General features: G+C 43.8%; 1 protein-coding gene across 1 annotated transcript in view; it reads right to left on the bottom strand.

Moving 5' to 3' along the window:
- Nucleotides 1-2712: 2712 nt before the first annotated feature.
- Nucleotides 2713-14814, bottom strand: part of PGD (phosphogluconate dehydrogenase) — a 17599-nt gene continuing 5497 nt past the window's right edge. Inside the window, exons 2-12 of the mRNA XM_014522897.1 lie at nucleotides 14616-14795; nucleotides 14234-14299; nucleotides 13737-13855; nucleotides 12295-12364; nucleotides 11746-11880; nucleotides 10611-10800; nucleotides 7704-7834; nucleotides 6828-6961; nucleotides 6342-6441; nucleotides 4914-5036; nucleotides 2713-3012 (exon numbers count right to left, since the gene is read on the bottom strand). Coding sequence (XP_014378383.1) covers nucleotides 2893-3012; nucleotides 4914-5036; nucleotides 6342-6441; nucleotides 6828-6961; nucleotides 7704-7834; nucleotides 10611-10800; nucleotides 11746-11880; nucleotides 12295-12364; nucleotides 13737-13855; nucleotides 14234-14299; nucleotides 14616-14795 — 1368 coding nt within the window. The 3' untranslated portion in view covers nucleotides 2713-2892. The remainder of the gene's footprint in view (nucleotides 3013-4913; nucleotides 5037-6341; nucleotides 6442-6827; nucleotides 6962-7703; nucleotides 7835-10610; nucleotides 10801-11745; nucleotides 11881-12294; nucleotides 12365-13736; nucleotides 13856-14233; nucleotides 14300-14615; nucleotides 14796-14814) is intronic.

Below are 14814 nucleotides of genomic sequence, written 5' to 3'. Positions count from 1 at the left end.
TATTAGACCCCCAAGATTTTTTCAAAAAAAAAAAAAAAAAAGTTCTTTAATTGCAAGCTTTTGGCCACAAACACCCTTCATCAGGCATGGGAGAAAAGACGGTATAAAAGTTTTCCTGGGTAGAAATTTTAGTCTTTTCTCCCATGCCCGACAAAGGCTGTTTGTGGCCAAAAGCTTGCAATTAAAGAATTTTTTTTTTTTTTTTGCAAAAATCTTGGGGGTCTAATAAAAGAGATCATCCCTGCTCTGAGCCCCGGTTGCTTTTTCCATTCTCATTAATTATTTTCCAGGAAGCCGTCATTCAAAACTCCTTAACTAGCCACTAGATGTCACCATTTCCCCACACAAGGTTTGACTACTGCACCACAACTCGAATTTTTTTCTTAATAAAATGTAAAAGCTAGTTTGTAATTCAAGGAACAACTTTGCTTTATTCTTGGTCTGAGATCCAGATAAAGTCTTAGCAATCAAGATCAATATACACAAGAAGTTACAATAGCAACCTCCGACCAAAACAGCAGTGGTTCTCAGCAAATAAACCCTTTCCATTTTCTGGCATTAATCATCCTGAAAGGTTTGACGACTGTGGCACCCCTTGGTCCCCAACACGTTGGGGGCCTCTCCCCCTGATGGCAGCATTTGAAAGAATCCAATTATTGTTACTTTGAAAGCGCAGCATGCTTTGATTATAAAATAATTCTGATATTTTCAACCAACCATGGAGGCTACATTGCTTTTCATATTTTTAAGTAACTGTTGCTGAAATAAGGTATCCAATTTTTAGATCAGACATGTATATTCCACAATACCAGAGGTGATACCCGAATTAGGAAGGAGATGCAGAGCTGTCAGCCTCTGGGGTCATAGTCAGTACCATTATGACAATGCTGAGGAAACCAGATGAAATGTACAACGATAGATTTTGCTGGCTGGCTATATTTCATTTTTCATCTTTAATCTAAGGTGGAGAAATTAGCTTATTTTACCTAGAGCACTCACTGTTATGGTTTCTTGAGGCCACTTGGCAATTGCAATTTTATCTCGCTGTGCATTTGCTACCTCTTTTGAACTTAACATCTGCAAATGCTTGGTGTAAATCTAATTAGGATTAAAAAAAAAAAAGAAGAGGTGAAGTAAAATATCTGCCAACTTCATAGCCATGTTATAAACACGGAGTTGGTAAAGGAAGCCCCCAGCCTATAAAACCCTGTAGCAGTTTCTGAGCCAAGCCAAACCTAGCAGGCAATAACACTGCTTGAAGATGAAACAAGCATTGGACACTTTCAAGAAACATTTGGATGCTTATCTTGCTGGGATCCTTTGACCCTAGCTGATTTCCTGCCTGTTGGGCAGGGGGCTGGACCTGATGATCTTACAAGGTCCCTTCCAGCCTTAATGTGTATGAAATCTATGAAACATATAGGTCATAACAATATAGTTATAAGTACCCTTTTACAACCTAAATAGTGAGATCACAAGGATGCAATCTCAGGAAAAAACAAAACAAAACCACTTTTTGGGCATCTAATCAATCAACAGTCTAGTTTCAATAATTACTCTAGGAATTATTCTCTGTGACAAACTAGGAGATTCTGGGTCAACTTGCAGGAAGTAGGATCATGCCTGTATTTGAAAGTAAAACTGTCACAACAAAAATACTCTACAATTCCTGGGAAAAATTATGTTTGACAACCATTTCCCAAGGTAGATGTTGCTAAAACAGTTCAAGCTCTAGGGTTAGCTAGAGGCTAAACAGTTCATTGCCACTTCCTGCCATTCATTAGACAAGATTTAATTTTATACAGTGTCATTTCTAAAATTTTCAGTGAAGGCTGCAATTCCCAAGAGGACGCTTTCATCTGAAACTAAAAATGCCACTGTGATGGGCAGGTTATTGATCCTGATAGCCGACAGTGGCTGAAGGGCCAGCAAGTGCCTGAACAGGAATAACAAAAAAAGAGCAAGGTACGCCTGTAAAAATACTGCACCAGATTGCCAATCCTTGGCATTATTTAGTGAAGAAAGGATTCCAGTAACAAGCGGACGGACCACCACCACCCATAAGGCGCAGGAGTCTTATGGGTCCTAGTTTTGGAGAGAATGTAGCAATGGGAAAAGGAGAAACAGAATAATAAACAGGCAGGGACAAGCATTGTGCCTGAATACAAACATTTTAAAGGTCAAATTGCGAAAAAGGACAAAATGTAATTAATAAAAAATCAGCTATCTTAACTTCTAGTATAACAGAGGAGCTGAAAAGGGCCTACCTTAGCAACTGAAGTATTAGTTTTGAAGTATTTAGACTGTCAGGAACTATGGAGTCAAATCCCTTTGTGACCAACTCTCCCTTCGCCCTTTTAAGAAAAATAAGTGAAGCTCATTATGGTAGATGTAGAGAAGGAATGCATTCAGGTGGATGCTTAAAAATTACACCTTAAGCACCAAGATCCTTCCTGCTCTGAAGGAAGATTCATTACTCCACCACTGCATATTGTTACTGTGCACTGATTATTTGCCACTCTTCAACTTGGAGACAGCTGCATTTCTGTGGTTTTCTATCCAGATGGTTAGTGGAGGTGTTGGAGATTATGTACAGACTATTAAAGTGGGATTAAATGTGTTCTATGAACTATTGCACAAAAGTTGTATTTCTGATTAGTGCTGTCCCAGCAACAGGAAAAGAGGGAAGAGAAAAATAAGCACGCCAAACAATACATTTACAAGTACATTTATTTTGTTGCCCTTATAAGACATACACCTACAAGTTGGGGTTTGTTTGTTTGTTTTTTTTATAAAAAGCGCCCAGACAAACTCCAGCAAAGTGCACAGGAAGAGGAATGAATGAGATCTACAGTATCTTGGTGTTCTGCAGGGACTACTAGAGCACTCCTACTAGACATTATAGGATGAAGAAGAAACATTTCCTCCATGACCTGTCCAGTTAGTATGGATAAATTCCCCTGGCTTTGATAGCAGTTCATAGGTATGAGCACCAAAGTAGTCACGCTGAGCCTAGAAAACAAAATATAAAGAAGCAATACAGTCAAACACTAATGAAATACTATACTTTACCTACCACCTCTGTATATATGTATCTACTTAGTTGTCTTACTGAGTCCATGCCTGTGATATCCAAGTGACATGCATATTTTAAAAGAAATGTGACATTTCAAGTAATACTGATAAACTGAGAGGCAGGATTACAGGCAGTTACAGGTTAGATATGCCTGAAATGTTAAATGTGCTCCATTAAATGATGACAAAGTCATCAGAAAAGAAGATTCAGGAAGAACACAGAATAAAGGAGGAGCAGAAGTACCTGGCTGAGCTACATTTTATTACACTCAAACAGTATCAAAGAATTTAGATTTCAGGGTGCAGATGAAAACGCATCGCCTCGATGAGGTAACAAATTAGAAAACAGGCCTTTTGTGGCCAATCATTCACATGCACCGATACTTGGCTACAGAGAATACTAGAAAAGAGTCATGACTTAATTACTGAATAACTGTTGAAGTTATTTGTTCTCAAATTTTAACAAAGGTCCATATAATATTGATTCTCTCAGGCTTATATGCTTTTTAAATCATAGAATCACAGAAAAGAAGGACTGGAAGGGACCTCTAGAGGTCTAGTCCAACCCCCTGGCCTGACACAGGATCATCCCTATCCAAACCATGTCAAGCAAATCCTTATCTAACCTATTACTACACCAGCAACCCTCCCACACAGATACAAAGCACAGCACCATAACCTGCCATGAGTAAGGCAGGTGGACAATGTCCTACTGCTGCAAGGTTGTTAATCTACGCTCAAGAGATCCCAGGAAAAGGGCCACACCCTCTGCTACAGAGGAAAGCAAAAACCTGCACAGTCCGTACCAATCTGACCAGGGGTTAAAATTCCTTCCTGACCCTAAATCTGGCTTTACCCTTGAGGGAAAGGGCAAAACTTTCTAGCCAGGAACTCCTAGGTTTTAATCCCTGCAAAAGCACTAGCACACCCCGGTCAAAATCCTCTGCCATGGCTGCAAGTTACTACTGAAACATGTAATAAAGTTGATCTTCAAATCAATAACAATCAGTACTTATATTATAGGGTTTAATTGCACGTTTCATTAAAAGATCACAAAAGGTCATCGGATTAATTATCCCAAATTTACAGATGGGAAACGTGAAAAAATTTTAGTCACGCTATCAGACATACTCTTCTTTGTCCATGGTTGTCATAGCTTTGTGATGATAGGCCTTTCAAAGTGAGGCAATTTGAGTTGTATTAGACAACATTTGCCATAATTTCTATGCCAGATGGGTGGTAACAAAAGGACTTTTTATCACTGTGCTCTTTAGATCAGTATCTAAGCAGCGCTGAACTGCGTTGTTTTTATATTCCACTGACAAAAGCCTGACTGTACTGATGACTCATAACAGGTAGAAATGGAAGACATCTGTTAAATCATCCAATCCATCTTCCAGCCAAGGCCAGCTTATTCCCTACAGCACATGCCAATGAAGGCTCTTTGTCTTGGCAATGTCCAGCTAGAAACTGACTCTCTCCTTCCCTTCGTGATCAGGTGATCTAAAAAAAACATGGTGTCAATGGAACTAATGCCACACCATCCAATGTTGTGAAGCTTGTTTTAATGGTTACCTCAAGCAGCTCATGTTCATCTATAAGATCTGCTGCAATTACATAGAAATGATCTTCCCAACTCCTTCAAGTTCTAAATATTTGCTAAGATGATTTTTCATTTGGGCTAACTTCGAGGACAACCTGGCCACTGCTAACTATGTTCATTAAATTTGTTAGACCATGTAACTGAAACACAGAGTTTGTAACAGTTCAAGTGCTTTATTTTTCTCAGACGGAAGTTCAGGCTCAAAAGATTTCTGTGTAGTAGCTCAGGTACTTACCTGAATCAAGTTAGCTGGGAGCATTTCATGCCTGTACCCATCGTAGAAAGAAAGTGCTGTGGTGAAGCAGGGCATAGGGATGCCAATCTGGACTCCAGTGCTGATTACATGTCGCCAGGAATCCTGGAAGGGGTTAAGAAGGAAGGAAGAAAGGGAAATGCTTCTTAGCCAACATCAGATACAGGAGCTAGGTAGGATGTGCTGGGCTCCAAACTAATGCCAGTGTTTACTAATAGGCATCACTCCAGATGTCATGAAACCAAACTGGAGAATCATTTCCCAGTCATTTTAGATAAACAAAGGCAGCCCAGAGTGCTGCCCAGAAATACAGAACCAATGAACAAGGTTCCAAACACTAAAAACACAACTGTATACCATGAACATGATCAGATCTAGACCTCAGGCAGTGAGACTCCTATTTTCATACATGAGGACAACACATTCCAAAAGCACAAAAAGCGTAACAGGCTGAGCAGACAAAGAAGCATTTTCAGCAAACCTAATGAAGCAGAGCTCAAAAAACTTCCCAGGGATAGAAGGGCCAGCACAGTACCACAGAGAGATATGCAGATAGTCCTTTGTCTCAGCTTTACATTGGATTTAGTAACATACATAGAATATTCAATTTCAGTGAACAGAGCTGAGAGTCATAAAACAACTCCTTCTACTATTATGAGTAATAAAACAACAGCCAGGCAGACACCCCAGTTATCATTCTGATAGGGCTCATCTCCAACCCAGATCTTGTGAGCAGAGAGTTTAGCGCACTGTTGATTCTATGCTACTGCAACGTATCATAATAGAGCCAGAATTTAAATAGCTTCACAATTGTAATCCAAGTTCTGCACAGCAGGTACCTTCCAAGGCAGAACAAATTGTACAGTGGTAAGAGGAAGGTTTCACCATGTCTGACAAATAGGTTTTAAAAAAAAAAAAAAAAAAAAAAAAAAAAAAAAAAAAAATCACAATTCTTCCAAATTGCTACATTCTGCCTGAAAGCTTTTACATGAAGCAGCAGCCTTAGAGTTTATGAGAATTAATAGTGGAGCTTCAAGGAAAAGGAACTTGATTTAGAAAGCATTTTATCTGCCTGCAGATTAACTCTAAGGAGCAAATATTAATATATCATGTGGCACTGTGGGATGTACATGGGTAACATTTGAGACTTTACAGCAACTGTAGGTAAAGTTACCTTTAAAAGCATACATATACTGCGTGCAAAGATACAGACACACACACACACACACGCGCGCGCACACACATTCCCAAACTGTCTTGAGATTAAGAGTGCTATATACAACATGACACACCCTGCATTCTCGCCTTTGAAATCTCCCAATACAGATGAAGAGTCATTCTGGGTCACAACTGGAACATGCCACATTTCAAAATTGATGCATTAGTGATATCTTTTCCTGGGGCACACACCTGACAGTTTTCAACAGCTGTCTTAAAGAAGTCATCCAACAGCAGGTTCTGGAGCTCAGGGTTTCGGTCAAAAGCATTTTTGATTTTCCCCAGGAACACACTACAGAGGACAGACGCAAAACTGAGATTAGATTTCAGTGGTGGGGGCTGTAAATGGCCAAGAATCCAAGGTGCATACGTCTCTGATTAGACAGGCAGCAAATATGGCTGGGTTCTGTAAATACTGTGCCTACCATTAGCTTTCAAACACCCAAGCCCAGGGAGGAAAAGCAAAGTGAAAACATGAAAAGGAACTCAACAGTGGCTGAGTCGTACATGAACCTGGCATTAAGTTGCCTGGGGTCCTGCGTTTGATGTAGGACAATAGCATCCAAGCTGATGAAATGCAGGGATCTTCCCAAGGAGATCTCTGGGTAGGCCAGTCATGGGTCTCCATCACCTGCACTACATTGTAATGACCCTACCTTGTCCCAAATGTTCCCTTACCTTCGGATGATGCAGCCTCCCCTCCACATCAGTGCAATACCACCGTAATTTAATGTCCAGCCAAACTCCTTGGCTGCCTGTCTCAGCAGCATGAAACCTTGAGCATAGGAGATGATCTTAGAGGCATACAGGGCCTGGAGAAACAAACCAACAAATTAAATGACATCCCACAAACTCAGATGGAAGAAACTTGCAATCAGACCCACAAGCAGAGCACACAGACCCAAAAGGCCCACTTAGGTGGCTATCTTCCAGGTCTTTGTAAAAAGACTCACCTGCTCACTTCCAAACTACTACACTGGCTAATCTATGCCTTTTACATCTTACAGCTCAAAAGTAGACTCAAGTCAATATGTCCTTGAAAAAAAAAAATTCTCTCCAATGTAATTCAGATGGTGACAGTCAAATGTTGGCTATTTTCTTGGCTTAGTATTCAAACAACAGGTTGGGTTAGAATTAGAAACAGATGCAGTCAAATCCTCTTTGGTTTTAGTCGGCACACGTTCCAATCATTTCTCTCACAACAAAAGGGCACCAGTGAAAGGGATGATGGCAAAACAGCAAGCAGTCTTTTTTCAATCCATCTAAAACAGACCTGGGACATTTATATATCCATACATGAATTAAATTGTCTACTTCTATCTCCTGAAACTTTTGCTAGGCAGATTCTCTGTCTCTGGTCAGCAAATGGGTTCCCCATTAACCAGATTTTGCTGCGCGTCAGCTGGCACACAGTGCGAAAGAAAGGTAAAACACGGCAGGAGGCAGACAAGCGCGATGCCCAATGATTATGAACAGGGAGAGCAAGAGCAGAGGGAGCACATGTCCCATGCTAACATTTCTAATGCAGAGGTGTGGCTGGGAGTTATAACCCACCTTGCGAATATCCTCCAGAAATGCCTTCTTGTTCCCACTGAACTGAGTCATTTTGGGACCTTCCAAGAGTTTGCTGGCCTGTACCCTCTCATCCTTGAGAGAAGACAGGCACCGTGCAAAGACAGCTTCACCTTTAAACAAAAGAGGAAAGAGTATTTAGTTAGCTATCACCACCCCAGCTCTAAGGTCCACCTGCATCTGGAGCCCTGGCATGGGGTGAAATGAGGGAAGGAACAAGCATGGAGGAGCTCATGCTTTGAGGGAAGGAGGCCAATGGAAAGGTAAGCTGTCTGGTGGCTTCCACAACATACGGATTTCCGGTTTCGTTATTTGAAAAACAGTGGAAGGAACAACCAGTCCGAAAATGTAGTCATTGGGATAGAGCAGTATTGGGCAACACTGCCTGGTTTAATCTGTTTAAAAAAAGGCATGGGGCATCCCCATGACAAAATTCCTGGAAATAATCAACATTTCCCCTTGCTTGCACAAGCTACTTGAATCTTTTGATCCTAGTTCCTTCTATCTTGAAGATGCGACTATGACTGTGTCCCGGGAACATGTGGGAATTGGAGACATAAAGAATATTTTCAAGGTGCTTTGAAGATGAAAAAGTTAGGCAAAGGCCCAGTATCAATCACACTAACTGAACATACTTAAAAAAAAATTAAATAAATAAAAAAAAAAAAAAAAAATCACTCAAACAATGTTTATATATGTGTATACGTGTGTGTAGACACACACACATTATGTATGCCCCATCAAAAGTTCCCAGCAACTCCAGAGCAGCCCTCTGCCCTGCTCTGCCACAGAGCTTTCCTGTGCAGCTGCAGCTAGGGTCTCCATGGAGACTGGCCCCAGCCATGCGCAGGGGTGGCTGGGAAATGGAGTCCACTGCCAACCAGATCCAGCCCACGAGCTGGACTTTGCCTGTCCTTGGTCTAAGAGCTTTATTATTTCTATATGTAGGAAAGGGAGTCTATGTAGGAGAGGCCAATCAGTAAAAGTATATCTAATTCCCAGATAAACTGAATGGACAAAAATATATACTCTTTGGGCGCGTCTACAGTTTGCCCAAGATAATCAATGAAGAAACTGGTAACTTAAACAATTTCCTTCTCAACAAAGCATTTGAACACATTTCAAGGGACTGATAGAAAGATGAAGGCAGGGTTGAATTATTATACTGTGCACAATGGACTTTCCTTCTTCCCTTAACACTAGTTCCTGGTTTTGAGAAATCCTTCAAATGCCTCCAAACATGAGTCACAGATTTACAGTGGCTTCTGAACCTTCCCTATACTAAGATTTTCACAATGCATCAGTCAGGACTGGCCCCTCCTTTATACTTTTGCCAAAATACTTCCTTCTGCATTGTGGAGCAAGCATGACTCTGCTATACCAGGGAAAAGTCTGCAAGTCACACTGATGCAAGAAAAAACACGTAGCAACTGACTTAAGAATATCCGTGTTTGCACAAGAGCAGTTATGAAGGCCTACCTTCCCTATACATCTCAGCATTACCCCAGGAAACATTCCTGCACATGACTACATCCAAGGACTATCTCCACACTCCACTCTTGATCCCTGCAATTGCAAGAGTCCAAAATAAAGGAAACATTACTAAATCAACGGGGGAATGAAAAATTAAACGAAAGCAGAGCTCCAAGTGAGACTAGAACTCTGTTATGTTCAAATTATTCAGGAAATAACTTGCTGGCAGCTTCAGCCCTTTGTAAACAGCTCCTTTGTTGCAATGCAGTCCAGCTTCTGTGATAAGCTGGATTCAGCAGGCCACAGAGGCAGCAATCAGTAAAGTTGATCTTTTTTTACAAACCAAGATAAAAAAAAGAAGAGGGAAAAGGAGACAGAGAAGAGAACACAAAAATAAAGCACAGACAACAGAGAGAAAACCTGTTCAGCCACTTCATTCACCTGCCCACAGGGAGGGCTCATAAACCCTCAGTAACACAGGTTGGGGGTTGATTCCTGACACACTTGCAGTGTCATAACTACTTTAAAAAAAAATCAGGCTAAGACAACTGTGGGTCGGGGGGTAATTACACAGATATCAGTGTGGGTAATTCTCCAAAGTGATTTAGGCACATTATCCAAAACCTGCTGATGTCGCTGGAAGGACTCCCACTTTGACACTGGATCAGGCTGTAGGCTAGCTATAAGGGCTAACAAAAAATCTATCTGCAGCATATGGAGATAATGCAAGAGACTCTCGTGGTGCGAAATGGAAGCTTTCAAGCTCAACCACTGATATCCATCCCCAAGATATCTGGCAGTAACGTCGCTCAAGTCATAGCGAGAGCACAGGTTAAATTTCCCCGTCTAGTCAAAATGACCCTACATATGCCAAGAGGTACCAAAGCAATCACAGAGAATATAGGTGAAAGGAAAGTATATGGGGAAAATGACTGTTTGGGACAATGAATGTTTCCATACAGCTGGGGCAGAACAGAAGCTTTACACCTTTCCCAGGAGTGTGAGGGGCATCAGTACAGGGGCAAAGAGGAAGGATTATTGGGAAGAGCACAAAACCACACTAGAGTGGAAGCGATCTTCTTAACTCTCTACTCATTTCTCATGTGAACCCTAACATTAACTCACTTTTCTACTCGTGGACATAGCAAACAGCATGGCATGGACAAAAGGTGCCTCGATAGCCAAAGGAGGCCTGGAGAAATGGCTAGGAAGAACACCCACAAAGAACAACGAGCAATTTGCCTCTCCCCCATATCTGCTCTCAAAGGGCAAAAGGACCTACACTAGTAGACTAGAGATAAGAGCCTTGCCCTGGGCTGGTCTCCAATGTTGCTGTGTCTCAGCATGCTTCATCACAAGCTTGCTCTGAGAGGTACAGATCAAGACACAAGAAGGTTATAACACAAAGTCACCTACCAATCAGTGTGACAGGGACTCCGTACTCCAGAGCCGAGATAGCCGTCCACTTCCCTGTGCCTTTTTGCCCTGCACTGTCCCTGATTTTTGGGAGCAGGTGTTTGCCGTCAGGGTTCTTGAATTTGAGAATGTTGGCTGTGATTTCAATCAGGAATGAGTCCAGCTCCGTCTTATTCCATTCCTCAAATGCCTTGGAAGCACAAACAAAGGGAATGCAGGTGGCACACTCACTCCAGGTCAATTTGCTGGCTCCTTTTCAAACATACAGATCTTACCCACTTTGCTAGGTCACTACTTGGGAGCCTCGAACTGGAACCATCACATCCTCAGGTTAGGGGCACCTCAGACACAGAGCTGCAAAGAAGCCATCTCTAAACAGCGACGTGCTGGCATGCTCTGGCCTGCTGCCTATAAGCTTGGGCTTTCTGAGGGAAGTGCAACCACCTTTCCACTTAATCCCATGACACAATGCTTTCAGCCAGTAATAGGCAACCCCTGGCATAGGTGCCAGAGCATGGCAAACGAAGGGATTTTGCTTGGCACTTGTGCCTCAGGCAGAAGAGCAGGGAAGGAAAATCAGGGCAATGCTGCCACAACAAGGATTAGGCTCCTTGCGCTCCCCCGCCATCCACCCCTGGCACACCAACATCTTACAAATTGAGGCTGAGAGTGTTTTTAGCACTGTGACCAAAAATACTGCCAACTCCTATTTTAAGCTATTCTCTTGGTTCATTTGAGAAGAACCATTCAACAGTCACAAAGAGCTACCTGCCCCATACTGAATTCCACCCTGCCTCAAGGGTTCTTTGGGATCTCTCTTATTAGCTCATGTGGAGGAGCTTCATTAGCATTTTCAGACCGAGCCAATGAACAACGGAGACGTTACTCAAAACACTTCACACACTTTCCCAAGACAGACTCCTTCCCAGGAAAAAGGGAACTGAGGAATGAAGGATCTCAGGTAACAGTTAAAACCATGCAGGTTTGACACCCTGCAGCTACCTGCCTCAGTTGGGTTCCTGAGCCTCACCGAAACTGTTAAGGCGATTTTACTGAAGATATTGCTCTCATGGCAGAGCAGCTACTCACTGAGGTCCAAGGCAGAGGAGAAGCAGATCGGGAAAGACTAGCTCACCTTTGCCATTTCATCATGTTCCATGCCCAGGACATCCTTCATCAGGTGGTAGGCCTCACAAATCAGCTGCATGTCTCCATATTCGATCCCATTGTGCACCATCTTCACAAAGTGCCCGGCGCCTTCATCTCCCACCTGTCCAAGACATAAGGCTTCTTTAAGGACGCTGCTGCTGACCTTTAGTACCTGCCCACAGGTTTAATCTTTGCTTCACATCTGTCAGAGTAGTACTGATTAAAAGTGCTCTGGAACACTACACCCCTCTATATGACTTCAGACAAAGCATACCCAGCAAGACTGCATAGTTTTCCCATGTTATTTTCCCAAAGTACTTCATCTCTAGACCACAGGAAAGGTGAAGTCTTGCAGAACAATAAATCTGACTGGCATGCAGCAAGCTAAAGAATCAGTGCAACAAGCAGCCCTGTTTTCTTGAAGGAAGTTTTAGTTGCATCTGTGACAGGGACATACACCAACTGGAGCGGCCTGACCACACAAGCAATGGTTCCAACCACCTCACCAGATGGAGCAATGTCAGTAAGTACTTGCCCAGTCACAGCAGGGTTCTCCAGTTCCCACTTTAGCAGCAATGCTTTGAAATATTGTCTTGATGTGCGGCCTGCAGAGAGGAATAGTACAGCTCAGTAGCTTGGCAAAGGGCAGTAACACTGCAACAGAAATCTACTGGTGCCACACAAATCTACTGGTGTGTCACTGTGACTGACTTCCAGTCCAGAGAGAGGGAAGGGATATTTGCTGTTTGGCAACACAGCTACAAGACATCTCCTTCATCACATAAATAAAAGCAGGAGGACTCTGTAATTAACCACCAGATGCAAGAAATGGAAAACAGCCCATGCTGTTTATCTATTGAGTGTCTTCCAGATGAGGTCTTCAGTGTTTTTCACAGGGTAAGCATTATCACCACCATTCTGCAGATGGAAAAACTAAGGAAGAGAGGGGTTGAATGACACGGCCAAGGTCATGCAGGTCATCAGTGGCACAGCCCAGATCTCAACCCAGGTTCTGGCTTCACTGTCCCATGCTTTAACTGTAGGATCAGCATGAGGTGCTTTAGAGGAACAGACAGAAGGGACTTAATGACAGCTTACTGGGAGGTTAAAAATAGTATAATTGTAGTGCCTAGAAACCCAAGTCACAGACAAGCACAGAACAAGAAAAAGCATGCCCATCAGAAAACGCGGAAGGACATCAAATCAGGAGGCGTGTGGGAAGAGTGAGGAAAGCAGGCAGACAAGGACAGAGTTCCAGGGGAAGGTGGAAAAAAAAGGACCCGTCTTCACCCAAGTGTTTAAAAGCTAAAAAAAAGCAGGAGAGCAGAGATTACAGCCGTCACTATGATCTTTGCATCATCAAGCTGGAACAGGCTGATTTGGGAGGCACAGCCAGTGCAAAGTGTCAGGATTTTTGCGAGTTGCTTAAGCTGCCCCTCCCTTGAACTGAAATTAAGCCTGGAAGAGGAAACCTCACTCCACTGGAGCATCAGTACAGGGGCAAAACTGGGAGAGAGTCAAAGACAAATCCTGAAGCAGCCGTTGCTTGCAAACCCTTCTAGTGGCCTGGGGTGGAAGAAAGTGCTGGGTTGAGAGCCCAGCTTATGTGCAAGAGTTCATACACTTCGTGACAGTTCGAGGACACAGAAACTGAGCTCGCCTTCGAGATTCCAAAAAGACACAATAAAGGGATTAGGACTCTCGGCTGGTCACCTGCCCTATTCACTTACCCCACAACACTGTTCTGTGCTTCTGGTGACACCTCCTAAAACCCACGGAGAAGAACATTGGACAAGGTTTGCCCAGCGTGCAGAGCCAGCACTGCTGTGACCTCAGCTAAATTGGACAATCCAAGCCCCCCAGGACAGCTGATGCTTAAGTATCTCTTTAATGCACGCGCACACAACCCCAGAAGTATAGTTAGCAGACGACCTGCTGGCAGAATAAGCAGATGGAAAGGCAACGGCTGACACTTACCAAGCCTCTTTGGCTCCTCCTGGCATGAGGGAAGGACCATATCTGGCACCCTCCTCTCCACCACTAACGCCACTTCCTACGAACAGGATGCCCTTGGCCCGGAGTTCCTTACAGCGCCTCTGAATGAGAGACACAGACAAAAGTTATTCAACAAATGGGCATTTTTTGAAACAACCAGAGATGGATGGTTTATGGGACAAACATAAAAGAGCTATAGGCATAAATAACACCATTTAGGCCCAAGATTATTTTTTTCAGTTCTGCTTTGGCCAGGGCAGTGGTTGGTGCTAGAGAGGAACTTGCACACATGCTGCCCTCTGAACGTTAAGAAACTTCCCTTTGTTCCCCTCCCCCCAAATGGGCCCCTGCAAAGACCAGAGAGATAAAAGGTCCATTTGTCCAACAATCCCATTTCTAGGAAGACAGAGCCATCTGCAAACCATTCCCAGCGCATCCACCATGAACAACAGGATTGAGGCAACCAGGCTCAGGCTCACCGTGGTGTCCCTGTATTCAGAATTGCCCCCGTCGATGATGATGTCTCCGGTTTCCAGCAGTGGCACCTGCAATCAGAAAGGAAAAGCCCGTTGGTATCTGCCAAGGAGCAACTTCCGCACGTCGACCTGGGAGCGCTCGGGGCCGGTAAAGCCCCCCGAACGCTCTGCAACAAGGAACAACATTAGAGCCCAGCCCCTCGCTTACGGGATTTTGCTCATAGGTTCAGCCCTCCTCCCCCACCACCCCCAGCGCAAACGCTGAGCCCTGCCCTGCTGCGAAGTCCCTTCGGGCAGGCCACCCCGGGCAGGAAAGAGAGCAGAGGGCAGCGGCAGCAGCAGCTTCGGCCCCCGGGAAGGAAGGAAGGAAGGAAGCGGGTCTTACCAGCTTCTCGATGAAGTCATCCACGGCGCTTCCCGCTTTCACCAGCAAGACGATGCGTCGGGGCCTCTTCAGCTTGGAGACCATCTCCTCCAGGCTGCGAGCCCCGATCACTTTGGTTCCCTTGGCCTCCTTGGCCAGAAACGCCTCCACCTTGGACACCGTCCTGTTGAACGCGCAGACCTGGCGGGGGGGTGCGAGG

Source organism: Alligator sinensis, unplaced genomic scaffold, assembly GCF_000455745.1.
Source record: "Alligator sinensis unplaced genomic scaffold, ASM45574v1 scaffold366_1, whole genome shotgun sequence".
Classification (NCBI taxonomy): domain Eukaryota; kingdom Metazoa; phylum Chordata; order Crocodylia; family Alligatoridae; genus Alligator; species Alligator sinensis.
The sequence above is the reverse complement of the archived record's forward strand: the minus strand, read 5'-3'. Positions and strand labels throughout refer to the sequence as shown.